This window comes from Zootoca vivipara, chromosome 8 (assembly GCF_965207765.1).
Source record: "Zootoca vivipara chromosome 8, rZooViv2.hap1.1, whole genome shotgun sequence".
Classification (NCBI taxonomy): Eukaryota; Metazoa; Chordata; class Lepidosauria; order Squamata; family Lacertidae; genus Zootoca; species Zootoca vivipara.
Window position 1 is genome coordinate 84,622,552 of NC_142591.1, and position 27,670 is coordinate 84,650,221.

At 47.1% G+C, this 27,670-nt stretch overlaps 2 protein-coding genes across 2 annotated transcripts; one reads left to right on the top strand and one right to left on the bottom strand.

Moving 5' to 3' along the window:
- Nucleotides 1-528: 528 nt before the first annotated feature.
- On the top strand, nucleotides 529-13,636 carry THEM6 (thioesterase superfamily member 6). Its single transcript, XM_035126302.3, has 2 exons — nucleotides 529-1,421; nucleotides 11,114-13,636. The coding sequence occupies exons 1-2, from the start codon at nucleotides 912-914 to the stop codon at nucleotides 11,225-11,227; spliced, it is 624 nt and encodes a 207-aa protein (XP_034982193.1). The 5' UTR covers nucleotides 529-911; the 3' UTR covers nucleotides 11,228-13,636.
- Nucleotides 13,637-19,918: 6,282 nt separating this feature from the next.
- LOC118089688 (ly6/PLAUR domain-containing protein 2-like) lies at nucleotides 19,919-27,252 on the bottom strand. Its single transcript, XM_088676056.1, has 3 exons — nucleotides 27,090-27,252; nucleotides 23,040-23,159; nucleotides 19,919-21,353 (listed from the first exon to the last, which is right to left on the bottom strand). Exons 1-3 carry the CDS (start codon nucleotides 27,139-27,141, stop codon nucleotides 21,130-21,132), a joined length of 396 nt encoding a protein of 131 aa, XP_088532182.1. The 5' UTR covers nucleotides 27,142-27,252; the 3' UTR covers nucleotides 19,919-21,129.
- Nucleotides 27,253-27,670: the final 418 nt, after the last annotated feature.

The following is a 27,670-nucleotide window of genomic DNA, read 5'->3' on the forward strand; positions in this document are numbered from 1 at the left end:
TCACAAATGTTAACATCATAGTGCATCACAATCACAACATACCGGTAAATCATCGGTAAAACAATGACAAGTCATTAGTATTTATTTTTTATTATTTGTTTGTTGAATTTATATACTGCCCTATACCTGGACGTCTCAGGGCGGTTCACAGAAAAGATCACAATATATAAAATAAGAATAGAAAGAATAACCCAATAACACCCCCCTCAAAAAAAGAGCCATGTTTTAAAAGGGTATAGGATGTCAAACAGGTCAACCAAAGGCCTGGTTAAAAAGAAATGCTTTTGCCTAGAGCCTATAGGGGTATAATGAAGGCGCCAGGCGAACTTCCCTGGGGAGAGCATTCCACAGACAGGGAGCCACTGTAGAGAAGGCCCCGTTCTCCTGTTACCACCCTCTGGACATCTCGAGGAGGAGGCACACGAAGGAGAGCCTCAGAAGATGATCTCAGGGTCCAAGTAGTGAAACAATCACCTTCTATTAACAACACAAGTAATAATAATAATAATAATAAAAAGGCTAAACAGCACAACCACAAGAAAAGGCATATGATAAATTTCACATATTATAAAATTCCTGGAAGGTGTTTTTTTTGCATGGCATTTTTTAACTGTTGAAAAAATAAAAGTAATAATTTTGCAGAGAGCTGGCGATGCACAAGGGGGAGCTATCCAGCAGGCTCGTGCAAGCAAGCACCATCATCGTTACATAAGGCCAGCCGAGGAGACGCTGAACCTGCGCAGGAAGCCGGAGAGGCGGCTCCGCGCGCAATGGAGGAGGAGGGCGGAAGACGGCAGAAGGAAGAGGAGGAGGAGCCCTGCCGGTGACCTTCGCTCTCCGGCGCCGGCTTTGCAAAACGGCTGCAAGCGCAGCACCGCCTCGACGGCGCGCCCAGCTCTTTCCTTTGCGCCATGGCGGAGCTGGCGTGGGCTCTGGGGGCCTTGGCCGCCCTGTTCGCCCTGCTGGACGGCTGGTACCTGCTGCGGGTGCCCGTGACGCTGCTGTACGCGCGCTGGGCGCTGCCCACGGTGTGGGACCTGCTGGAGGAGCAGAGCTTCGCGAGCCGGGTGCTGCCGTCGGACCTGGACTGCCTGGTGCACATGAACAACGCGCGCTACCCGCGCGAGGCGGACCTGGCGCGCTTGGCGCACCTGACGCGCTGCGGGCTCCTGCGCGCCGTCCGGGGCTTAGGCGCGCACACGGTGCTGGCCTCCTCGACGTGCCGCTACCGCCGCTCGCTGCACCTGCTCGAGCGCTTCGACGTGCGCACGAGGCTGCTGGGCTGGGACGCGCGCGCCTTCGTCCTGGAGCAGCGCTTCGTGCGCGCCCGGGACGGCTTCGTTTGCGCGGTGCTCCACGTCCGGCTGCACGTGGTGGGGGCCAGCCCCGCGCAAGCCGTCGAGATCCTCTGCCGCAGGAAGGTGAGTGGGAACCGGGCGGGGGCATGAGCTTAGCCAGGGATTGGGTTCTTGGGGGGCAGCCAGGGTTGCTGAGCTGCTTTTGGGGTTGGGGCAGAACCTCAGATAATGGAGAGCTTTCAATGCTTTTCGATAATGTTTGTGGATCTGCCACCCCCCCCCCCCCAAACAAAAATTATACCATATTGCAATTTGGATTCTATGAAGTGCAAACTGTAATACGATACAGTCCAATATATGAAAAGTGTAATTCGAAATCATATAACATCTGGATCAGGGCATTGCAATGGTTGGGAAATCAGCAAATTCCTAATTTCTTAAGCTCCTCCACTTGGTCCCTACTTTGATGCATTTGAAGAAGTATATTGCAGACCCCTACAAATTCACTATTCAGGAAGACTATTCAGTTAGAATGGTTTTTACAGACCCTCCAAGTGTACCTGTTTTTCAGGGACAGTCCTGGATTTACAGAAGCCGTCCCGGTTTCTGATTTGATGCTGGAATGTCCTGCTTTTCCTTAAAAAGGTAAAGGTACCCCTGACCGTTAGGTCCAGTCGTGAACGACTCTGGGGTTACAGTGCTCATCTCGCTTTATTGGCCGAGGGAGCCGACGTTTGTCTGCAGACAGCTTCCGGGTCATGTGGCCAGCATGACTAAGCTGCTTCTGGCGAACCAGAGCAGTGCACGAAAACGCCGTTTAGCTTCCCGTCGGAGCGGTACCTATTTATCTACTTGCACTTTGACGTGCTTTCGAACTGCTAGGTTGGCAGAAGCTGGGACCGAGCAACGGGAGCTCACCCCGTCGCAGGGATTCGAACCACCAACCTTCCGATCGGTAAGCCCAAGAGGCTCAGTGGTTCAGAGAAAATGTTGGAGGGGATGGAATTATGGAGCTAAGGAAATAACAATACAATCTATAAAGGAGGCCTGTTCAGGGAAGTTATATAAAAACATAATAAAACATTAAAAGTTAAATATGTTGGAAGCAGCCCAGAGTGGCTAGTCAGATGGGGGTCGGTAATAATAATAATAATAACAACAACAATAGTAACAATAATAACAACAACAATTATGGAATGTTGTTGTTGTTGTTTAGTCGTTTAGTCGTGTCCGACTCTTTGTGACCCCATGGACCAGAGCACGCCAGGCACTCCTGTCTTGCACTGCCTCCCGCAGTTTGGTCAAACTCATGTTCGTAGCTTCAAAAACACTGTCCAACCATCTCGTCCTCTGTCGTCCCCTTCTCCTTGTGCCCTCAATTTTCCCAACATCAGGGTCTTTTCCAAGGATTCTTCTCTTCACATGAGGTGGCCAAAGTATTGGAGCCTCATCTTCACGATCTGTCCTTCTTCCAGTGAGCACTCAGGGCTGATTTCCTTCAGAATGGATAGGTTTGATCTTCTTGCAGTCCATGGGACTCTCAAGAGTCTCCTCCAGCACCATAATTCAAAAGCATCAATTCTTCGGCGATCAGCCTTCTTTATGGTCCTGCTCTCACTTCCATACATCCATATATCACTACATTGATCCCCTTCATGGATCAATGCCTTGTCGTGGCGAAGGGGCTTGAGTAACTCAGAGAAGCTATGAGCAATGCCATGCAGGGCCACCCAAGATGGACAGGTCATAGTGGAGAGTTTTGACTAAACATGATCCACCTGGAGAAGGAACTGGCAAGCCACTCCAGTATCCCTTCCAAGAAAACTCCATGGACAAAGACAACAGGCATATAATTATGGAATAGGATGTCCCAATTTTCATCAGATAAATGTTGGGCGGTATGTTTCTATAATTCAGACGATCCCTTTGAGTTGCCAAATTTTGGCCTCCCACAGAGCACCATATTACAAAAGATTGCCACTCTTGGTAGCTTCCAACTTATATAAAAGCATCATGTTATCGTTTATTATTATTTATGTTGGCAGAGCCCCCTCCATCGGCTCCCTCAGTCGTAACATGGCTTGGGAACTGGAGAGATATTTCGGTTAAATCAAAACAACTTAAACAGTTAACCTGGATAGTTCAGTTGGTTAGAACGCGGTGCTATGGGGACCATTTCTCCTGCATTTCAGGGGGTTGGACTAGATGGCCCACAGGATCCCTTCCAACTCTTATGATTCTATGGATTTAGTTTTGCTTGGTAAGTAAGATGTGTGCAAACTTGCATATGATTGCAAACGATTGCCAAGTACCCTACTTGCAGTTATATGTTGATCATATTATTATTATGATCCAGTATACCTGAAGGAGCGTCTCCACCCCCATCGTTCTGCCCGGACACTGAGGTCCAGCGCTGAGGGCCTTCTGGTGGTTCCCTCACTGCGAGAAGCCAAGTTACAGGAAACCAGGCAGAGGGCCTTCTCGGTGGTGGCGCCTGCCCTGTGGAATGCCCTCCCACCAGAGGTCAAAGAGAACAACAATTACCAGACTTTTAGAAGACATCTGAAGGCAGCCCTGTTTAGGGAAGCTTTTAATGTTTAATAAATTATTGTATTTTAATATTTCTCTTGGAAGCCGCCCAGAGTGGCTGGGGGAACCCAGCCAGATGGACGGGGTATAAATAATAAATTATTATCATTATTATTATTATTATTATTATTATTATTATTATTATTATTATTCAGCATTACCTGACATTTTCAGAAGGTAAAATTAAAATTCTCTGGCTTTCCAAAAGCTGCTTATGTGCTTCTTCATCAGGCTTCCCAAGTTGACTGTTGTCCAGTCACAAAAATGATAGCAGGTTTGAATTCCTCACTCCCCCAAAAAAACATTTATTAGGTGTTTTTTCTCTTGCGTTTTTATGCTGTGAATTGCCCTGAGATCTACAGATGAAGAGTGCTATAGAAATTTCATAAATACATTTTTTTAAAAAAACTAAAATGTATTTTAGAGCCATCACTAAAAAAAAATTGGCAAAATAATAATAATAATAATTAAGTTTCACCGGCTAAAACAGCACGGCCTACTGGAGGCAGCCATCCCATAACTGGGCCAGCTGGTCGTGATGGGAACAACCGTTAAAAAATTGGTCCCTGAGTTTTTTACTTTTAGCTTCCTCTTCGCTTGCTCTCCTTTTTCCCTTGTGTGTAAGCCTGTGGGTAGAGACTATAGATTATATATAAGCTCCTCTGGGAGCCTTTTGGGTTGAGCAGAGGGTACAGATGCTCTAAAAGACAGGAAGAACTACTTCCTTTTTCCTCCCAGGAGTTCAAGAGGCAGCCTAAATGCTTTCTCTCCCGTCTCATTTTTGTCCTCACAACGACCTTGCGGAGTAGGTAGGTAGGTTCAGCTGAGAGAGGCACAGCGACTGGCCCAGGTCACACACACACACACACCCCGAAAAAAAGTGCTTCGTGGCTGAGTGGGGATTTGAACCCGAGTCTCCCAGGCCCAACCCTGCCTTTGTATGGAGCACTGTCCAGTACAATTACAGCAAAAGGCCGCCAACATAGGTAGCTTCCTGGGTCCCAGCCACTGTAGAGCAGGCACGTCCAACAGGTAGATCGTGATCTACCGATAGATCACTGGACGTCTGTGGTAGATCACTGGTAGATCACTGGCTCCCCCCAAAGCAGCTCAACAACTTTAGCTCCCCTTAAAAAAGCTCAACATTTTTGCCCTGCACCCCCCAAAAATGTGGCTTTCCTCCTCCCTAAAAGGTCAACAACTTTGACCTGAACCCCCCAGAAAACAGGGCCTTCCTTCATAGAAAAAGTTCAACAACCTTGCTGAACCCCCCAAAAGGGGGTAGATCACTGCCAGTTTTTAACTGTGAGTGGGTCGCAGTCTCTTGGGAGTTGGCCACCCCTGCTGTAGAGTAATCAGCACAAAGTGTTTCCATAGTTTATCTATGGAACTCCCTGCCACAAGAGAAAGGGCTGGCCACCAGCATTTAAAAGAGGGCTGGACAAATGCATTTCCCCATGCATGTTGAATTGTCTAAGGAGATCGATGGGAGACTTTAAATTAGACAGTCCGTATTTCTGTCCTGGCAAAGCTTAATTTGCTCACACATGCCTTCCAAATGTGATTTCCATAGATTAACTATACTTCTGCGTGAAGGAGTTCCCTCCTCTTGTCTGCCCTGAACCTTATTTAATTCCATTTATGACTCCCTTTCCATAAAATATCTCAAGGCGGTTTTGCAATAAAAAGCATCAGCAATAACAGACAATTACCCAGTTCCATATGTGAAAACAATTAGAACAATTAAGAGTGCTTTCATATGTAAAAATAATTTAAAATCCAGTTCGGAAGCCAACCGAGATAAAGGTCTTCCAACATTCAGCTTTGTCGGAGGCAGAAAGGCTCCAGAATACGAGTCGTTGGAAGTCACGGGAGGAGAGAAAATGCTTTTGTGCTTGAATCCTGCTTGCAGGTTTTCCTTTTGGGGCAAGTGGTTCGGCATTGTGAGAACAGGAGCATAGAACTAGAGTTGGAAGGGGCTCCCCAAAGGCCATCCAGTCCACCCCCCTGCAATGCGGGAATCTCAGCTAAAGCATCCATGACAGATGGCCATCCAACCTCTGCTTAAAAACCTCCAAGGGAAGAGAGTCCGCCACCTCCCAATGGGATGGCTAAGAGAGGCCGTAATTATACCCACTATGACAAGCGCAACTGCGCCATTAGGATCCAAACATGCTAAAATCCTGCTGGCCTTTTTTAAATGTATACAGTCATATGTTGGAAGTCGAACGGAATCCCTTCCGGAACTCCATTCGACTTCCCAAAACGTTCGGAAATCAAAGCGCCGGCTTCCGATTGGCTGCAGGAAGCTCCTGCAGCCAATCGGAAGCCCCGTTGGATGTTCGAGTTCCAAAGAACATTTGCAAACTGGAACACTCACTTCCGGCTTTGCTGCGTTCAGGAGCCGGAACGTTTGACTTCCAAGACGTTCGGGATCCAAGGTACGACTGTACTTCTAAAACTGCTGGTTTTTAATTGGAACATTTTCAGGAAAGCGTGTTCTTGACACCTGATTCCATCAGCATTCATAACGCGCGTATTACGTTTTGTGTAACTGCTTAGAGGTTTGGATTAGGGGTTGGCAAGGCTTACCGGGCATGGGCCGGATCACTCCCGCGGAGTGCGACTCCGGAAATCGCTTCTGCACATGCCCAGATGCTGAAAAGTGTGCCTGCGCAGAAACAATTTTCGGCATCTGGGCACGTGCAGAAGCAATTTCCGGTGCTGCGGACATGCGCAGATCCAATTTCCAGCGTCTGGGCATGCGCAGATCCAATTTCCAGAGCCGCGGAAGAGAGTCCCCGTGCCGTGCTGCGCCAGTTTAGCGCAGCGCGTGGGGACTCACTGAGCGCGTGGCTTGGCCAGTTAAACGATCCTCATGGCCGCTTCCGGCCCACGGGCCTTAGGTTGCCGACCTCTGCTTTTGATGATGAAGCATTGCGTAAATCCTGTATAATTAAATATTAAATTGCCACCACCTCCAAATGCCTTCCACCTAGAAAACTAGCATGTCAGGGACAAATTGTGAGCTCCCTGACATCATCTGGCTTCCCATGAGCAGAGAAGCAGAATTCATAGGAGAAGACAAACAACCTCCTAATTAATTACAAACGGGCCAGCTATGTAATTTACAAAGCTTTTGGCAAGGAGAAGTTGCATTAATAAGGCACTTGGAAGATGCTCAGGGGAGAATATTATTGCATGTTCACTCTCACATGCATGCGTTCCTCCCATGTGTCAGCTTCTGTGTCCCAGTGGATTGAGGGGAGTCTGCTACGTAGGATTAGAGAAACAGCAAACAGTCTTACTACACCTTAAAGACTCCCTCCTCCGTTTTTTCTATTCTAAGGGGGCCTTATTCATCCCTGCGGCCTTGAAAGTGTATAGCATCAAAGTGATGGCCACAATGGCCTATGCTGCACCTTTATGGGCGGCCTTTGCAAATCTCTCACCTTTAGAGTCACTTCAAAGCCAATTATTACGCCGACTTCTAAAATTACCAACATGCGTAAGTAATGCGGCGATTCGCTTAGAAATGAAGATCCCCTCAGTGGAGTTAGTTTTATGGAGGCGAGTTTTGATTTATTGGATATCCCTATGGCATAAACTCCCGAACCACTATCTCATTCAATGCATGTGGCGGGATGACTTCACAAATTTGTGGTCAGGAAAAATCCATGCCAAATTGCTGTCCTATGAGATCTCGCCCACTGAATTGCTCAAACTGGATCTAAATGCGGCAAAAAGGTGTATAAATCAAAGGCTGGATGATGCGGAGCTATACCAAAATTTCCTAGCCGGTGGTGGAGTATGCTCGCCATTAAATTTCGGCATAACCCCTATCTACCGTGCTCCGTCCTATTTAACATCGCTTATGGCCGCGTCTCACCGATATGCCTTCATTAAAGCTAGGTTTAATGTTTTTCCAACAAACGTGCTGAGACATAGATTTACTCAGGGCCAAGTCTCTTCAATGTGTGCTTGTGAAATTAAAACATCTGAATCTCTACACCATGTTATGTTTATCTGCCCTATGTACAGTTCGGCTCGTGCTAGTATACTAAATTCCATAATCCAGCCTATGGCTGACAAACCAGTTGACCTACAGCTTGCCTGGGTTCTTCAAGATGTGGACCCTTATATTACTCTACAGGTTGCTAAATTCCTAACAGCCGTCCTCTCGTACAAGAGGCGGAATGGAATGTTAGCTGATTATTTATAGTTATAAGAATTTTCTATAATGACATCAGATATTGATTTTAGCGTAGTGCCTAAATTTTTAATCATAATCTTAAACTTTTCTTTTTAATTGTTAATATTTGTCCTTGTGAGCTGTGAATTGTGTTTTATTATTTGTGGCTTGAACGAGTCCGCTGTTTTATTTGATTTATTTTGTTGTGTTGTGTTCTATGATGGGCGTAAAGCCGAATAAACATCCTGATTGATACACCTTAAAGACTTAACAGGCAGGGTGGATTTGATTTAAATCAAATCGATTTAAATCACAATTTAAATCAAGATTTAAAACACTAGTCAGTAAGGCTTGATTTAAATCACTCGTCAGTAAGACTTGATTTTAATCTTCTTTTTTCCAGAAAGACTCATTTTTGCTGGTGTAATCTTAATATTTACAACCAGAGGAAGATTTCATTTTTGGAATAATAAACTTTTAGAGTACAGTGGTACCTCGGTTTACAAACACAATTGGTTCTGGAAGTCTGTACTTAACCTGAAGCGTACTTAACCGGAAGCGAACTTTCCCATTGAAAGTAATGGAAAGTGGATTAATCCGTTCCAGACGGTCCGTGGAGTACTTAAACTGAAAATACTCAAACCAAGGCATACTTAAACCGAGGTATGACTGTAGTTTTTACAGTAATATCAAAAATTACTGATTTGGTTATACTAGATAGAAATACATAGACAGGTAATTATGAAATTATTGCGAGGTTTAATAAGTGAACTGTTTATATTTGGACAACTTTTCTGCTGTACTTTATTGGAAGGAGAAATATAATCATTTCCTTAATAACAATTTAAACAATTTATTTAACTATAGCAATAACATAGCATATGTATCCGTGTTTGTTAACTGAAGTGGTTAAACAATTAAAAAAAACTTAGACTGAGTTTTAGCACACATGAAAAACTTAAAACAAATCCTTATTTCCTTTGGACTATAATGTAACTTAAATAGAAAACCATCTTTAGAAAGATTTTTCCTCCAAAAGCATTTCTTTTTAAAAATCTGATTTAATTTTTTTTAAAAAAAATTGTCAGCTGCTTGAAGTGATCTCTTAGCTGGCAGGTATATATATACATACCTGTAAAGGAGGAAATCTTGAGCGGAACGGCAATGAGTTGCAAAAATTAGTGAGTGGCTCCTGTGGTGCAGTGATTAGAGCAGAGGTCCCCAAACTTATTTGGGAACCACGTTTCCAGAAAAAGATTACTCGGCGCGCCCCCTGGAAATCTGCCTTCTTTAAGCGGACGAACAGAGAGATGCAGTGCCAAATTTGCATTCTTTTATGTTTCTACCTAACGGATCTATATTTCTACCTAACGGACTGAGGTTGAATCCTGACAAGACAGAAGTACTGTTTGTGGGGGACTCCCTGTCCTGATTGGGGTCACTGTGCCCCTGAAGGACCAGGTGCGCAGCCTGGGAGTCATTTTGGACTCACAGCTGTCCATGGAGGCGCAGGTCAATTCTGTGTCCAGGGCAGCTGTTTATCAGCTCCATCTGGTACGCAGGCTGAGACCCTACCTGCCCGCGGACTGTCTCGCCAGAGTGGTGCATGCTCTGGTTATCTCCCGCTTGGACTACTGCAATGCGCTCTACATGGGGCTACCTTTGAAGGTGACCCGGAAACTGCAATTAATCCAGAATGCGGCAGCTAGACTAGTGACTGGGAGCGGCCGTCGAGACCACATAACACCGGTCCTGAGAGATCTACACTGGCTCCCAGTACGTTTCCGAGCACAATTCAAAGTGTTGGTGCTGACCTTTAAAGCCCTAAATGGCCTCGGTCCAGTATACCTGAAGGAGCGTCTCCACCTCCATCATTCTGCCCGGACACTGAGGTCCAGCTCCGAGGGCCTTCTGGCAGTTCCCTCCCTGCGAGAAGCCAAGTTACAGGGAACCAGGCAGAGGGCCTTCTCAGTAGTGGCACCCGCCCTGTGGAACACCCTCCCACCGGATGTCAAAAAGAAAAACAACTACCAGACTTTTAGAGGACATCTGAAGGGAGCCCTGTTTAGGGAAGCTTTTAATCTTTAAGAAATTAGTGTATTTTAATATTTCTGTTGGAGGCCACCCAGAGTGACTGGGGAGGCCCAGCCAGATGGGCGGGGTATAAATATTATTATTATTATTATTATTATTATTATTATTATTATTATTATTACCTACGTCCGACAACATTGGACAAATAAAACAGGCAAGCTGTGGTCCACTTCCTGGGCGTGGGGAAGCTTGAAAGGGTTCCCCCAATCCCCAGAAAACCCCTCGCCTCCAGCACAACCGCCGGATCCAGGGGAAGCGTTGTTCCTGTCCCACAACGGTTCCCAACCTGGTGGCTAGCGTCATTATACAACAGATGAAACATATACAAACTGTTTTTCAAAAGTTTCAGATACCTGAAAGTGCTGTGGCAGTCATTCAGATTTGGCTCTTTTTTCACGTTTAGAAATCAGATTTTGAGAATGGATTGCTGTGTCTCTCCCCCTCCCCCCCCCCATGTGAAAACCAGCTTTTGTTCCTCCGATATTGGATTCCCCCACCATTCCCCCCTAGGCTTATTTCATAGAATCATAGAGTTGGAAGAGACCACAAGGGCCATCCAGTCCAACTCCCTGCCAAGCAGGAAACACCATCAAAGCATTCCTGACAGATGGCTGTCAAGCCTCCGCTTAAAGACCTCCAAAGAAGGAGACTCCACCACACTCCTTGGTAGCAAATTCCACTGCCGAACAGCTCTTACTGTCAGGAAGTTCTTCCTAATGTTTAGGTGGAATCTTCTTTCTTGTAGTTTGAATCCATTGCTCTGTGTCCGCTTCTCTGGAGCAGCAGAAAACAACCTTTCTCCCTCCTCCATATGACATCCTTTTATATATTTGAACATGGCTATCATATCACCCCTTAACCTTCTCTTCTCCAGGCTAAACATACCCAGCTCCCTAAGCCGTTCCTCATAAGGCATCATCTTCTTTCTCTGCTCTTATAGGTGGAGTCTCCTGAACTTCCCGAAGACATACAGCACTGGTTGAAATACAATGAAGTCAACAGCCAAAAGTTACGGGCAGAGAGCGATTTGCAGGAAAACAACAAGGAAGAGTAATGGGATCCCTCAAACCCACCCCGTTATGTCCTCGGTGCGGGATCCGTCCTGCGGAATTGCTGAGGATTATTAAGACTCCCCCTTTCAGCTACCATGAGATATAAAAGGCCTTGGTGACCCCACCCAAAGCTCTAGTACCGCAGCAGCAACAAAGCCAGCCCATTCGATAGTCAGCCCCAAAGGATTGGGACCACGCGGAGCCATCTTATGGTTCCACCCCGTCGGCAGCCGTACACAGGGAAATAACGTCTCACCAACCCAACCAGTAGTATAGCACTGGACTTAGTAGCGATCCTGTCCTCATCCACTGGGCATTACTCGAGAACAGGAATGCCGTCCCCTGAAACCTGACGTCGTCAACCTGTTCTTGTTTACGAAAGCCAGCCCTGGCCATTCTGCGGTGACCGCCATGGCCCAGAAAGTGTAGGAGAGATGTGTTTTGGGTCTTTGAAAGGGGAATCCAGTTGACCTCTTGATTTGAGATCCCCACAGATCCAGGGCTCTGCAGAAACCAAAGTATAAACGCACAACCTAGGCTTGCGGGGGAGCCTGGGTTGTCGTCTGCTTACAAACTGGAGCCAGCAACGTTGCTCTCCAGATGTTGTTGAACTAAAGCTGATGAGGGTTGAAGTCCACAGCATCTGCAGAGCAGCATTTTGGCTACCCCGATCTACTGTGACGGATCTGCTGCCGTTTCCCATTCGCGCACGGCTGGCTTCATGCTTGAAATCGGAGGTGTGGATCCTGTGGCCCTCCAGGTGCTCCTAGGACTACATCTCCCATCATCCCAGGCCGTCGGCCACTTTGGCTGCGGCTGATGGGAGTTGGGACTCCAAACGAGACATAGAGAAGGCCACAGGTTCTGTGTACCTCCAGTGTTTAATGGAAACAGGTGTGGATCCATTAGAGTCCAGGTGGACCACACAAGACCTTCAACTCCAGGCACCCCCAAACTGCGGCCCTCCAGATGTTTTGGCCTACAACTCCCATGATCCCTAGCTAGCAGGACCAATGGTCAGGGAAGATGGGAATTGTAGTCCAAAACATCTGGAGGGCCGAAGTTTGGGGGTGCCTGTTCAACTCTTTCTGCTGGAAGGTCATGCAGCCTTTCGAGCAGAAAGAGTTGTGCCAGGCAGGTCCCGCCCGTGCCCTTGGCCAGCTGAATTTTCGGGAAGTGGGGGACATTCCAGTATTAGGACTTAGCTCAGGCTTCCTCAAACTCAGCCTTCCGGATGTTTTTGGCCTACAACTCCCATGATCCCTAGCTAGCAGGACCAATGGTCAGGGAAGATGGGAATTGTAGTCTCAAAACATCTGGGGGGGGGCGAGTTTGAGGAAGCCTGACTTAGCTGGAAGGGAATTCCATGTAGCACATCCGATTCCCACAGCCATGCAGGAGCTAGCACCAGTTTAATACAGCAGAGGCAATCAGGGTTTGATGTTCACAGCACCAAATATACAAAACGGGCACAGACTTATTTCATTCTACATGGTTCTTCTGTTCCAGAGAGATTCCCCCCCCCCCCCCGGTACTTCTGGTGAACCAGGAGGGAACCAGCATGGTTTAAAATAGCTTTGAGGGGAAAATTGTTGTTTGTTCTTTATTGTTATTTAATTACTCGGTGCTGAAGGTTGGTTGGTGGTTTTCAAAAGGGTTTTTTTTTTAATAAAAAAAGAAGTTAATCCAGTGGAATAGAAAGACCAACCATTTTGCGCAGGAGATAATCAGCACAGTCTTCAAGTCTTATTTATTTAACTTATTTCTTTTGCACTGAAACGTTGCTTTTTCCGTTCGAGGCGGTTTGCAATCTTAAAGCGAGAGCTTGCAGCCCAGCAGAGGGGGGAGCAAGGGAGGGAAATGGTAAAGATCGGGTACCAGTCCCTACGCAATTTGATCAATTCCATACTGACCACAGAGGGAGCCAGGTTTGGGAGGAGAGGGGTGAAATTGCAGTTGGAACCTGTCAAGTCTCACCTGCATAGATTATGTAGGCAGGTGAAAGTTAAGGCAGAAAGTTACACCAAGTATGCCTAATGCCGTTGCCCTGCAGATGTTGCACTATAACTTCCCATCACCCCTGACCAGCCACCATGTTGGCTGGGGGCTGAGGGGAGTTTGGAGCAATGCTAGGGGACACAGTTGGGTACAGCTGAGTTACAAAATACAACTTCAGGCTGGAGGTGGGCATGTTCTCCCAAGCTCCCCTCCAGTTGACTTGGAAATGACCTGAGATCTCCCCACCAAAAAATGTGCTTGGAAGTCATTCTTTCAAGCTATTCCATTAAAAAAAAATGTTCCTTGCCAGCCCGCCCCCCCTCCTACTGTGGTAGCTTCAATGAACAGTGATAAATTCTACATGTAACGTAAATGCATCTAAATAAATATGAGCTGGTGCTACCGTGTGAGAATATTTGTTTTCTTTGTTCCTGTTTGGGGGGCAAATTCGACCCTGTTTCACCCATTTGCCCATTGCACCTTTTTGCTTCTGATCAAAGTTTGTGGAGTTAAACTATGGAACTCCCTCCCACTGGATGCAGTGATGGGCCCCCGATGTGGGATTGGAATGAATCCAGAGTGGAGTCCAACCTTGTACTTCCGGCAACTCCGGCAGCCAAGCTGGCACCAGACGTCTCGCTCTGCTTTCCTTTGAACCATGTCGGCAAAGGGGGGGGCGAATACAGGGGCGTAGGAAGGCGGAGGCAGTGGGAGCAGTCCGCTCCAGGTGTCATCCCTGAGGAGGGGTGACAAAAACAGCTCCCCCCCCCCCATTGCATGGCATGGCCGCCGCTCTGGGTGCTGATGAAGCTAACTTCGCCACTGTATGGAATTTGCAACCATAGGATAGCTTGGGTGGCTTTAGAAGGGAAGTAGACTATTTATGGCAATAGATGGAAAGGGCTGCTTTGAGACTTGCATGGTGAGAAGTGGGGTAAAGGTAAAGGGACCCCTGACCATTAGGTCCAGTCGTGACCGACTCGGGTTGCAGCGCTCATCTCACAGGCTCTAGTTTAACCCACAGCGCCACCCAATAAGGGGTACTGCAATTAAAATAAATAACAAGTGCCTACTAGCTATGATTTGTATTCTTTGCCTCCGCAGATAGCGACCGTATGCCTCTGAGTGCTGGTTACTGGGGAAGACAGGGAGAGGGCTGTCGCTGCACTCACATCCTGCTTGTGGGCTCCCCATAGGCATTCAGTTACAGAGGTGTAGGAAGGGGGCGGGGGGGACCGCCCCGTGTGTCATCGCTGATGGGGGTGGCATTCAGCACTCCACCCACCTGTGACTCCCAAGCCTACCCCCGAGCCGTTGATAATGAGGGTGACAAAAAATTGCACCGGGTACCACCTGACCTTGCTACGCCACTGGTGTAGGCTCCTATGATGTAAGTAATGGGCACCCAATCATTTTAAGTTAGAGCTTAATAATTATTTCACTATTAATATACTTCTTCTTAATTGTATTTCACTAATAATAAACTTCTTAATTGTATTTCAGTTCAACAATTACTTTGATAACATACATATTTTGTTATGTGCAAATGGCTTGAGATACCTACAGTGGTACCTTGGTTTATGAACACAATTGGTTCCGGAAGTCTGTTCATAAACTGAAGCGTTCATAAACTGAAGCGAACTTTCCCATTGAAAGTAATGGAAAATGAATTAATCCGTTCCAGATGTGTCCGCGGCGTTCATAAACCGAGGTGTTCATAAACCGAGGTTCCACTGTATTAGGTCCCTAAATTACCATATAGCATATATTTAACACAAAAAAACAGTGACAATTTGTTGTTGACAAAGGACAGCTGGACATAGAAAGGGCCCCATTACCTTCAGTAGCTTAGGGCCTCATCAAACCTCAGTCCGGCCCTGGTCCCATGCTTCATTGTTTTGCACCGAGAACTTTAACAGCAGCTGCAAAAGTTGCTTTGTCCCAATACTGTAAATAATTTTCCTAACAAGGAAGCTTTTCTGCACCCTCAAATGTTCGCTGTCCTCACCTGAGCTCTTGCAGCTGAGATGCAGGTGGGACGGTCTTGTCAGACCAAGCAATGCAAATAGCAGGTTGGCCCACAAAACAATGCTCCAGTGCACAAACGCTCTTTCACGAGGCTTAATCCTCCGTTTGTTCGGTGGATTTCAATGCACATACTTCTGTCATTAGACACCGGAGGAAGAGCTGGGACTACCAAAAGGACAGTTATAAAAGAAGGCTTAGCAGAGGGTGAGAACGACATGCTTGGTGCAGTAAGAATAACGGCAAAGATCATTCTATTGTAAAGTGGGAAGGGGCCTTAAGGAACAATTCAAATTGCTGGCTCTGACCTTTAAAGCCCTAAATGGCCTCGGTCCAGTATACCTGAAGGAGCGTCTCCACCCTCAATGGTTCTGCCTGAGGTTCAGCTCTGAGGGCCTTCTGGCGGTTCCCTCCCTGTGAAAAGTGAGGTTACTCCCATCAGATGTCAAGGAAATAAACAACTATCTGGCTTTTAGAAGACATCTGAAGGCAGCCATGTTTACATAATTTTTTAATGTTTGATCTTTTTTCACTTTTTAAAATTATTATTAATATTCTGTTGGGAGCCACCCAGAGTGGCTGGGGTATTATTATTATTATTATTATTATTATTATTATTATTATTATTATTATACCCCCTGCAATGCAAGAATCGAACCCACAACCCTGTGATTAAGAGTCTCATGCTCTAGCAACTGAGCTGTCTCAGGTCCCAGGTTATCAGTTCTTCGTTGCAAAGCAGACAGCGGCATCCTGTCAGAGCTGAACAGCAGTTTACAGGCAACTAACCTACTGAATCAAAGAATTGTAGAAGGGACCCCCAAGGGTCATCCAGTCCAGCCCCCTGCCATGATACCTTCTTTATCGCAACTCTGGCTCACGTTAACCTTATGAGGATGCGACATAGGATTAAATATAGGACGTTCCCTTATACCAAGTCGAAGTATTGCTCCATCTAACTCAGTATTGTCTGCACTGACTGGCAGCGGCTTTCTAGGATTACAGACAACGGACATTCCCAGCAGATCTATTACAAAGGAAATCTCATCTCCAACTTTGTACAGATATCTAATTTCAGGCTTTCTTGGTAATCCTGCTATCTTGGGCTTCATTCAAACCAAATGTCAGCTTTCTCAACGGCCAGGAAGTACATTTTTGTGGGGGATTAGCAGCCAAATCTAACAATGCAATTTTTTGCTAGTTAGCATGAGAAGGGTTAAGACAAAAGATCTGTGTTGCTGATAGGCAGACACTCCAACCATAGAAATGTCATTGGTAGAGAGGGCTCTGTGTGATGCCATTTCCCCTCCCCTCTTGAGCAGGAGGAATAAAAGAAGAATTTAAATGTTCCTCTTTCCTCTCTCTCTTTCACCAGCCATGGGAGCAGACACCCATGAGGCTGCTTATACTGTAAATATAAGTATTTTGTCTCCATTTAATTTCCTGCTGTTGCCGTTGAGAACCGATGCATGACTATGAGTAAGTAAATCATAATTGAAACTTACTTCGCAGCCTGTTGCCTGATTCTTTGTTAAGCGAGGCAAGAAAAGAGGGAACCAGCATGCTTTGCAGCGGGACTAACTTTAAGGAAGGCTATACAGCCTATTTTTATATACTTTCCATTTTTCTGCTAAGGATGGGAATTTAAACTCTGATCAGTTTATGCTCAACCCACACATGGGTGCCTGGAGGGATTAATTACAATTAATATATCCTTTCCTACCTATTAAAACCCATCTCACAATTCTAAGGTGCAGCGCTGATATAGAAATGATCCCTGTGAATCACTGTTTTATTGCTGCTAACTTTGGTTTTTTTGCCAGAGCAGGGCGGTGGCTGTAAAAGGGATCAGGGCATGACCGATGAATGAGATCTTCTGTATTTCAGAAGTGTTCGGAAGTTCATCTCTGCAGATACCCAAATAAACACAGATGTTTTCAAAGTGATTTAAGTCCCACAAGGTGAGAGCAAGCCCACTGAACGCCGCTCAAGGCAGCCGCTTTGACCAGCTTGCAGGGTGTGGCGATGTGTCTTGAATACTTCCCCCCAAAAGCACAGAGATTATTTGCAAGGCTCCGAACTTAAAAATGGAAAGCATAATGCCTTCCATTTCAACAAAAGAGGTTTAAAGACTCTTTGAAGACAAATCTTTTAAAAATGTAGTATAAGCACCAACAATTGGGAAACAGTTGCCTGTGAACACTCCAGTTGGAGAACAGCCTTTACCAAAGGTGTCATGGGCTTTGAAGACACTCGAACTCAGGACGCAAGGGAGAAACCCTCACCGTGATCAACTCCCACCCAGAAACCAATGTCCCCACTGTGGAAGGACGTGTGGATCCAGAATTGGCCTCCACAGTCACTTACAGACTCATTGTTAAAACTATTTATGAAAGACAATCTTACTCGGCTACAAGTGATCGCCAAAGAAGAATATTTGCAAGGCACTAAGCATTCCGTGCTTGAGATCTTCCACAAGGACCGAGTGTGTGCAGCTGGTGATTTACCATTTTTAATGTGCTGTAAGCCACCCTGAATGGCTGACAAAACCCAGACAGATGGGTGGGGTATAAATAATAAAATTGTTGTTGTTGTTGTTGTTGTTTAGTCGTTTAGTCGTGTCCGACTCTTCGTGACCCCATGGACCAGAGCACTCCAGGCACTTCTGTCTTCCACTGCCTCCCGCAGTTTGGTCAAACTCATGTTCGTAGCTTCGAGAACACTGTCCAACCATCTCATCCTCTGTCGTCCCCTTCTCCTAGTGCCCTCAATCTTTCCCAACATCAGGGTCTTTTCCAGGGAGTCTTCTCTTCTCATGAGGTGGCCAAAGTCTTGGAGCCTCAGCTTCACGATCTGTCCTTCCAGTTATTATTATTATTATTATTATTATTATTATTATTATTATTATGAGAGCTACAAATAAATATAAAGGTAATTGCAGGGCTAGAGAGGCAGTGTGGTGTAGTGGTTAGAGTGCCGCACTAGGACCTGGGAGACCAGGTTTCAAATCGCCACCTGGCCATTAAGCTCACTGGGAAACCTTGAGCAAGCTACAGCACAGGGTTGTTGTGGAGATAGGGACTGGCAGGGCTCTGAGGAGTGTGTGACGGAGGCATGGGACCGAGGGAGGGACCCAGGAGAGGGGACCAGTGATTTGTGGGGTGTAACGCCACCCGCAAGCCAGGAGACGGGAGGAGTCACCGCAGTCCGAGGCAGAGGAAGGGTGGCGGAAGGGATGGTTGAAGCCAGAGCAGTAGAAACAGGCACACAACCCATCAGAGGAGGGTATATAAGATGGACCCCACTGTTGCTGGAGCTGCTCTGTAGGGCCCAGACCTGTGGACAGCTGCCTAGAGGCTAGAAGCATATCTGGAGAAACGTTGAAGCTGTTGCAAGCATTTGTCTTGGCAGCAAAGAGTTAACTGTCAGACGTGTGCTTCTTCCTTCTCTGGGACAGGGCTTGACATGTGGATGATTAAAGAAAGGGGGGGGAACCAGGTGATCTCATTGGAATGTAAATGCAATGAATAAAATAGATTATGGGGAAGCTGGGTTGGGCTGGGCTGAGGAAAGATTGAAAGCCAAGTGCTGGGACTCAACAGAATGTCACAGGAGGTTTAACTGGATGAGTCTCGGTGGAAGACAACATCTTAGGCTCCATTTAAAGAACACCTAAAGAAAAGGGACGCGGGTAGCACTGTGGGTTAAACCACAGAGCCTAGGGCTTGCCGATCAGAAGGTCAGCGTTCGAATCCCCGCGACAGGGTGAGCTCCCGTTGCTCAGTCCCTGCTCCTGCCAACCTAGCAGTTCGAAAGCACATCAAAGTGCAAGTAGATAAATAGGTACCGCTCCAGCGGGAAGGTAAACGGCATTTCCGTGTGCTGCTCTGGTTCGCCAGAAGCAGCTTTGTCATGCTGGCCACATGACCTGGAAGCTGTACACTGGCTCCCTCGGCCAACAACGCGAGATGAGCGCCGCAACCCCAGAGTCGGTCACGACTGGACCTAATGGTTAGGGGTCCCTGTAAAGAAGTAACTGCTGAAAAGGTATAGGCTCAATAGGGAAAGCTCAGAGGGCATCAACTGAGCCATGGCAGAAGTGAAAACGGAGAAAGGACATGACAAAACACGAAACTTAGATCACCTCTGGATTGTCAGTGTTTTGCGCGATGGATTAAATCTCACTCTTTGAATGTAGTTCTCTGCAATTAAAGTGGATTGTTGTGCTCTGATGCAACAAATCCATCTATACAACAGCCATCTTCAAATATCTCAAGGGCTGCCCCATGGAAGATGGAGCAAGCTGGTTTTCTCCTGCTCTGGAGGGTAGGACTCGAACCCATGGCTTCAAGTGACAAAAAAGGTGATTCCAACTAAACATCAGGATAAAATTCTAGTGGTAAGAGCTGCTTCACAGTGGAACGATCTCCCTCAGGAGGTTGTGGAGTCTCCTTCCTTGGAGGTTTCTAAACAGAGGTTGAACGGCCATGTGTCCTGGATGCGCCAGCTGAGATTCCTGCATTGCTGGGGTTGGACTAGATGACCCTCAGCATTCCCTCTATTACAATTCTATTAAATTCTCTACAATTCTATCCAGTCCACTTTTACATTAAAAAAAAAAGATTTTGTGGTCAGGAAACTGATGAAATCACGCACGCAACAGTGTGGGATAATTTGCTGATCAATGGGAATTTATTATGATTTATTCGGTTTATACATCCTGCCCTACCTCCCAAAGGAGCCCAGTGTGGCGAGACATATAACCTATCTACACAAGTAAATCAGGACGGATTGCCTGCAAACAGATCACGGTAGGCATTCAACAAAAATGGGGGCATCGCATAACTTCGGCATAAGCTTCGTACAACAAGTTAGGATAAATGCTTGATAAATGTGAGAGGGTTTCTGGAGGGGTACTTTATACATACAAAGAGAATCATGCAAAGCCTGTCCCCAATGTCTCTAACATGCAACAGATCCCTTTCAGACAGCCCCACATTGAGAGGGAAGATTTTAAGGGGATTTTAAGATGACTGCTCTCAGAATCCTGCTTGGCTATTGGGAGCCATGACCAGGTATACATAAATGCACATCTTTAAGATTAAGTGTTCAGTCACACTTCCGCTTGACCTGCATTTTTATTGTATTCTGTAGCGAGGTCCGGGAGATTTTTCTCGTTGCTCCGCAACTGGGCCTTGCGAAATTCCGACCTTCACCCTTCTGAATTGAATCTTATCGGATGAACAGGAAATCCAAAGAGAGGTATTGCTGCTAAAGGAGCTTCAGTGCAGCGAGCAAGACAGGGCTTTCGCAAGGCACAGTCGTGGAACAATGAGAAAAGCTCTCAGATCCGAGGGAGATTAACTAGAAAACAATATGATAAAAATACAAGTCGTGTGAAAGTCTCGCTGCCTCTGCCTGGGGAAAACTGCTCTTTAGCCCTCAATCAGAGACAACAGCAATCTGGGTTTGCCGTGAACTGCTGTTTGTTCAGATTTAGAGCTAAAGAGCAGGTTTTCCCTGGGAAAGGAGTGGGGCAAGGGGGAAACTGCTTGGAACTGTGTTTTCTATACATGGGACGAGCCATGAAAGGCAGAATCAGAGACAATGAGCTGAGCAAAGGGCTGACTTAAACATCATGTCTCTGATTCTCTTTTCAGCCAGGAGGAGCAGGCAGGCCAGCACTTTTCACAGCGCAAAGCATTTTCGCCCCCGTTTTCTTCGCCTGATGAGAACAGGAGCCTGCAATTGTAGGAGGAAAGATAAATGCACAGCCCAACTGAGATACCGAAGCCAAGTGGGGCTTGATCAAGGAGTTGTTGTTGTTTGCGCATGCACACACACACACACACCCCGAGATCTTCTGCCTTTGCCTTCTGAATCACAGTCCAGGCCGGAGGAGGATGAAGAAGGAAGCAACTGAGGTCCCCACCATGATGTAGCTGATCTGCATGCTGGCTGCACCATTACCATCAACTTCGTGGTTGCAGAGGTCTGTGTTGCAGCAGGACACCGGGCGAGTCAAGCCGATCCCATCCGCGTCGGACGGGATGCATCTCGAAGAACAAGACCGCGTGACGGTCGAATCGCCCTGGAACGGGTACACTGCAAATGCAAGTGGCAAGACAGATTAGCCCCTGCCATCCACCCTTCTCCAAAATCCACCACGGTGCAGCAGGTACAGGGTCCTCTGTGCCTCCCCTGTGAATTTTCGCACAAGTGGGAAGTGGAGGCTGGCCGTTGATACCTTGCCAACAGGGTTAAGGGAACAAGAGGACGTTCGGAATCTTGAAATCATCAGGGGGACATGAGCGCTAGGATTCTCTGCAGTTGGGGAAAGACCTGGAAATCTAACCCAACTCTGCAGAGATAAGAAAGCACCTCTTCAGACCAGCAAGAAGGTGGTTTGGAGGCTAGGTGGGTATGTTGGGAATTTGAGGACTGCATGAGAAGCCCACGGGCAGGAAGGAGCTAAGCACAACAACAACACAGACCCCACCCTCATTCCTCACAGCTGGTAATACTGGCTCCAACAGTCAAAGTAGGACTTTGTGTCCACCATGTCCTTCCCTGTCGATAGCCTTATATCTAGACCATTTATATAAGAAGAAATCTGCTGGATCTGGCCAAGATCCGCCCCCCAGTCCAGTCCAGCACAGCTGAATGTTGGAAGATTTAGAGCAGATAACAGAAGGTCCTTCTGCACGTAGCACAAACTATGGAACTCATTCCCCTCCCTGTGGAACACCCTCCCATCAGATGTCAAAGAGAAAAACAGCTACCAGATTTTTAGAAGACATCTGAAGGCAGCCCTGTTTCGGGAGGCTTTTAACCTTTAATTGATTATTTTATTTCATTTTTCTGTTGCAAGCCGCCCAGAGTGGCTGGGGAAACCTAGCCAGATGGGCGGGGTATAAATAATAAATTATATTATTATTATTATTATTATTATTATTATTATTATTATTATTCCCACAGGAGGCAGTGATGGTCACCAAACTAGATGGCTTTATAAATGGATTCGGCAAATTCATGGAGGTTAAGGTAAAGGTAAGGGACCCCTGAATGGTTAAGTCCAGTCAAAGCGACTATGGGGTTGTGGCGCTCATCTCACTTTCAGGCCAAGGGAGCCGGCGTTTGTCCCCAGACAGCTTTCCGGGTCATGTGGCCAGCATGACTAAACCGCTTCTGGCGCAACAGGACACCGTGATGGAAACCAGAGTGCACAGAAACGCCGTTTACCTTCCCGCTGCAGCAGTACCTATTTATCTACTTGTACTGGTGTGCTTTTGAACTGCTAGGTTGGCAGGAGCTGGGACAGAGCAACGGGACCTCACTCCGCCGCGGGGATTCGAAGTGCCGACCTTCCAATCGGCAAGCCCAAGAGGCTCCGTGGTTTAGAACACAGTGCCAACCACATCATGGAGGAGAGGGCTGTTGATGACTACTAACCATGATGCCAATGTTTTGCCTCCACAATTGGAGGCAGCAATGCTTCCGAATACCGCTTGCTGGGAATTGCAGGAGGGTAGATTACTCATGTGCTCGGATCCTGCTTGTAGGTTTCTCACGGCCATCTGCTTGGCCCCTGTGAGAACAGGATGCTGGACTGGGTGAGCCATTGGCTTAATCCAGCGGGCTCTTCTTAGGCTTTTAGCCAAATGCCTACATGAGAACTCCACAAACAGGACCTGAGCTCAACCACGCTTTCCCCATTTGGGGATCGCAGCCCAGGTCTTCGGAGGCAGGCTCTCTCAGAGAGTGGATGGAGAACACAGCCAAGTCTCTCACCTTCTTCGCGGGAGTACATGGTCGTCTTGCACATGGTCTCATTCTGCGAGCAATTGTCCACCTTCATGCATTTTACAGCCGTTACAGGCCTCGGGCAAGAATAACACCGCAAAGCCTGGGCTGTAGGGGAAAGGGTGACAGGAAAAATATTTACTTACACATGTTGCCCACGGGTCTGCTTCTTGCTCAATGCTCAAACCTGTTTCCAATTTTGAAAAGCTTAAAGCCAGCTTAGAGATTCCTTTAATTGTGCAGTTTTCTTCTATTTAAAGATAAGTGTTTGGGGAGGGAGTGCATCAGGACTAAGGTAAAAAAAAAGCGAAGGACCCCTGAACGGCTAAGTCCAGTCAAAGGCGACTATGGGGTTGCAGTGCTCATCTCGCTTTCAGGCCGAGGGAGCTGGTGTTTGTCCACAGACAGCTTTCTGGGTCATGTGGCCAGCAGGACGAAACCACTTCTGGTGCAACAAAAACACCGTGACGTAAGCCAGAGCACACGGAAACATTGTTTACCCTCTCTCCGCAGCGGTACCTATTTATCTACTTGCACTTTGACATGCTTTCAAACTGCTAGGTTGGCAGGAGCTGGGACAGAGCAACGGGAGCTCACCCTGTCGTGGGGATTCGAACTGCCAACCTTCTGATCGGCAAGCCCAAGAGGCTCGGTGGTTTAGACCACAGTGCCACAGAGCATGAGGAGAGGATAGCTAGCTCTTCCCTCTCCAGCCATGTTTCCAAGGAAGACTCCCACTCCCACTTCCACCTGTGCTTAGGGGAGGAAATCCCCATTGGAGCAGAGGTAGATGCCCATTTCAGGATATTAGGCAAAGAAGACATGGCAGTCAATGTATGACGTTATCCTTTCCAAAAGACAAAAAGAAACAATAGGTATTGGAGTGTTACCAAAAATCCCTCCAAAGCTTACAAATTTATGTGCATTTTCAGCACTTCAGCCCCCAACCTCATAGGAATGTACGAACCTGCCTTACGCAGAGTCAGGTTAGCGATGGCGCATCTAGTTCTGTATTGTCAACAGGCAACAGGAACCTGTGGCTCTCTACCAGATTTGTAGGACTACAACTCCCATCCATAGCTGCCAAATTCCGGCCTGAGAAATAAGGGACTGGACCGGAAGTAGCAGGCCGGAAGTAGCGCTGCCACCATTTTGGAACTGGGCGGAGCATGCTCAGAAGCTACTTTTGATGCTGCTCTGCCCTGTTCCAAAATGGCCGCCGCACCAGAAGTCACGCTGCAGCCATTTTGAAACTGGGCAAAGCAGCATCAAAAGTCGCTTCTGAGCATGCTCCGCCCAGTTCCAAAATGGCCGCCGCGCCAGAATAAACTGGGAGGAAACAAAAAATCCATTTTTTCGGCTGGGGACAGCTGGAAAAACGGGGGTTTCCCGGGGAATACGGGAGACTTGGCAGCTATGCTCCCATCATCCCTTGCTGGCCAGGCCTGATGGGAGCATTCGCCAATGAAATGCACATTTTATGCACATCTGTTGCATATGGTACTCCTTTTGTGCATGTTTTTTGAGCACTGTACATGCACTGCAAAATCAAGAGAAATTCTTAACTTGGCTGCAAGTTGCATTCTTGTCCACAAGCACATTTTGGAGCATTGGATGGGACCAAATGAATTCCTCCCCTGTTCTGAACACCAAGACCCCGTAAAGTGGACACAGATAGCTTCACTGGGGTCGGGTATGGTTTGGATACTGTTAGAAACAAACTTTCTTTTAGCATTCCGTAGCATCTAAAGGTAATGCGGCGAGCTCAGGTGTTTCTTGGCCTTCTTAGTGAGGATTTCCAGCTGGCCAAGTCTGTCCACAGCACCTGTGCAAACCAATGCTTCCTTGTAGATTTATGTAACAGCTGACAGACACCAAGCAGAAAATCTGTGTGCCAAGCTCTGAATCAGATCCTTAGAGCTGCTTAGTTTGTGGTTTGTGTGGACAGGATTTTATTACTCTGCTGGTTTTGATTGTTCTGTAAGCTGCCTTGCACATTGGATGAAACGGAGACTCCTAATAACATCAAAGGAAAAGGCAACCAAAAACTCACACAAAATGCAGCATAAAACAGCTTAGCTCAGTGCTAAGCAGGAGGAGGAAATTGCATTTCAGCTCACATTTACAGACCCTCCAAGTGCCCCTATTTTCCAGGGACAGGCCCGCATTCACAGAGTTTCTGATTCGAGGCAAAAATTAAAAGTTAAAAGAAAGTGTTGTAGCTGAGTGGCAAGAGCATCTTCCTCACATCCAGAAGGGTCCCAAGTTCAATCCCCAGCGTCTCCAGGTAGGGCTGGGAGAGACTCCCTTCCTGAAATCCCAGAGAGCTGCTGCCAGTCAGTGTAGACAGTGCTGAGCAACATCACCAATGGTCTGCTCTGCCTACCAGATGCAATCTCCGCTCAGAGCAGCAGCAGAGAGATATTGTCTTGCCTCTATAAAAAGACTAAGGGATCTGCAGGGCCAGATCAATACATTTTGCTACCAGAGGTAAACCAGAAAAGGCTTTTGCAAAATCTCAATAAAAAACCATTGAAGTTTCCATACGGCTGGATTTCCCCGGGCATTTCAGCCATTTCCGCTCTGATTGTTTCCAGCGGCGAAATCCCAGCTATGTCAGGGAAATTCCGGACATATGGCAAGCCTATCTTCGCCATGCAACCTGGCAAGGACTCTGAACAGTCAACAGGTGAAAACTACCACCCCTTATGATCTTAGAGACCTATCTCAATCTTCTTTTCTTCTTTTCTTTTAAAAGCCCTGCTATAGCGCTCAATGAGATTTAAAGCCCAACCGTACGAATGCTTCCCTAGCTGCAAGTCCCATTAAGTTAAATAGGGTTTGCAGACCGATCCTACATATGTTACTGAGCAGGGGCGTACCCAGGATCAAAACTAGGGGGGGGGGCAAGAGAGGGGAAGAGAGAGGGAAGGAAGGAGAGAGGGAGGGAGGGAAGAGAGAAGGAAGGGAGGGAGGGAGGGAGGGAGGAGGGAGGGGTGGGTGGCATAGCTGCCAAGTTATCCCTTTTTTTAAGGGATCTTCCCTTATGCTGAATAGGCTTCCTCGCGAGAAAAGGGAAAACTTGGCAGCTATGGTGGGTGGGTGGGTGGGAGGGTGAGAGAGAGAGAAGGAAGGAAGGAAGGAAGGAAGGAAGGAAGGAAGGAAGGAAGGAAGGAGGAAGGAAGGAGAGAGAGAGAGAGGAGGGAGGGAGGGAGGGAGGGAGGGAGGGAGAGAGGGAGGGAGAGAGAGGAAGGAAGGAAGGAAGGAAGGAAGGAAGGAAGGAAGGAAGGAAGGAAGGGGGGAAGGAAGGATGGATGGATGGAAGGAAGGAAGGAAGGAAGGAAGGAAGGAAGGGGGGAAGGAAGGATGGATGGATGGATGGAAGGAAGGAAGGAAGGAAGGAAGGAAGGAAGGAAGGAAGGAAGGAGCTCCCGTCTGCCCCCCTCCTCAGCTCAGGCTGCTTCCCCCCCCCCCACGTTCCTGTCGCTGGCTTCGGCCACGGAGGGGGCGGAAACAGCCCGATTTCCATAACCCGCAGCGACTTTTCCCCTTCAGTTTTTGGAGGGGAAAAGTGCGGGTTATGGTCCGTAAAATACAGTAAAAAAAATTATTATTATTATTTTGCTTATGGGGGGGCTGCTGCCCCCCTGCCCCTCACTGGGTACGCCCATGTTACTGAGCAGTAAGTTCCAAGGGAATGCAGCCTGACTCTCCTGCCAAAGAGAGCCCACCGCCTTCTGAGGGAGTCCGTTCCGCTGGTAACCAACTCTTAGCCTCAGAAAGTTCTTCCTGGTGTTTAGTCCGAATCTCCTTTTCTACGACTCGAAGCCATTGATTCAGGTCCTGCCCTCCGGAGCAGCAGAAAACAAGCTTGCTCCATCTTCCATGTGACAGCCCTTCGGATATTTGAAGATGGCTATCCTAACACCTCTCGGTCTCCTCTCCTCCGGGCTAAACACCCCCAACTCCCTCAATTTAACTCTCAGCCAACAGAAACATCCAAAAAAAAAAGGATCTGTGTAAATAAAGGGGCCTTACCAAACTCAGCACAGCAAAGAGCAGCCAGCAAGGCAGAAAGAAGCACCTTCATCCTGCTTCTTGAGCAATGCCTTGCTATCTTAGCATTCCAGTTTTGCTGGTCGACAGCTCGGACAAAGGCAGAATTTGGATTGTCTGCCTTTTACTCTCTCTCTGCCTTTTACTCTCTCTTGTTTTCCCCCCAACCTATCATGTCCCTCCTCTCTGGAACAATATTGTGCCGGAAAAAAACAAGTTCCCTTTCAATCTGGAGAGGATTAAGCTACAGGTACCTGAAACCAAAAACAAACACACCTCCCTGATGTTTTCTGCCCCACATCTGCTAGGAATTTGCTACCCAACCCCCCAGCGGTCTCTCTGGATTCCTGCTCTGCCTTGGGGCCTTGCTTTCTTTGCCTTTTGGTGATCCACAACAGAAATTTGCTTTATTAATTTTAAGACGAAAACGAGGGGATTTGGGGATATAATATACAATGAACTCAAAAAGATGTTTGAAATTTCTTTTGTTAAAAAGAAAAAAGAAAAGACGGAAGCCTGGGTATAATTGGCACAGACCAATTCCCCCCAAAATGAAGAAGGTC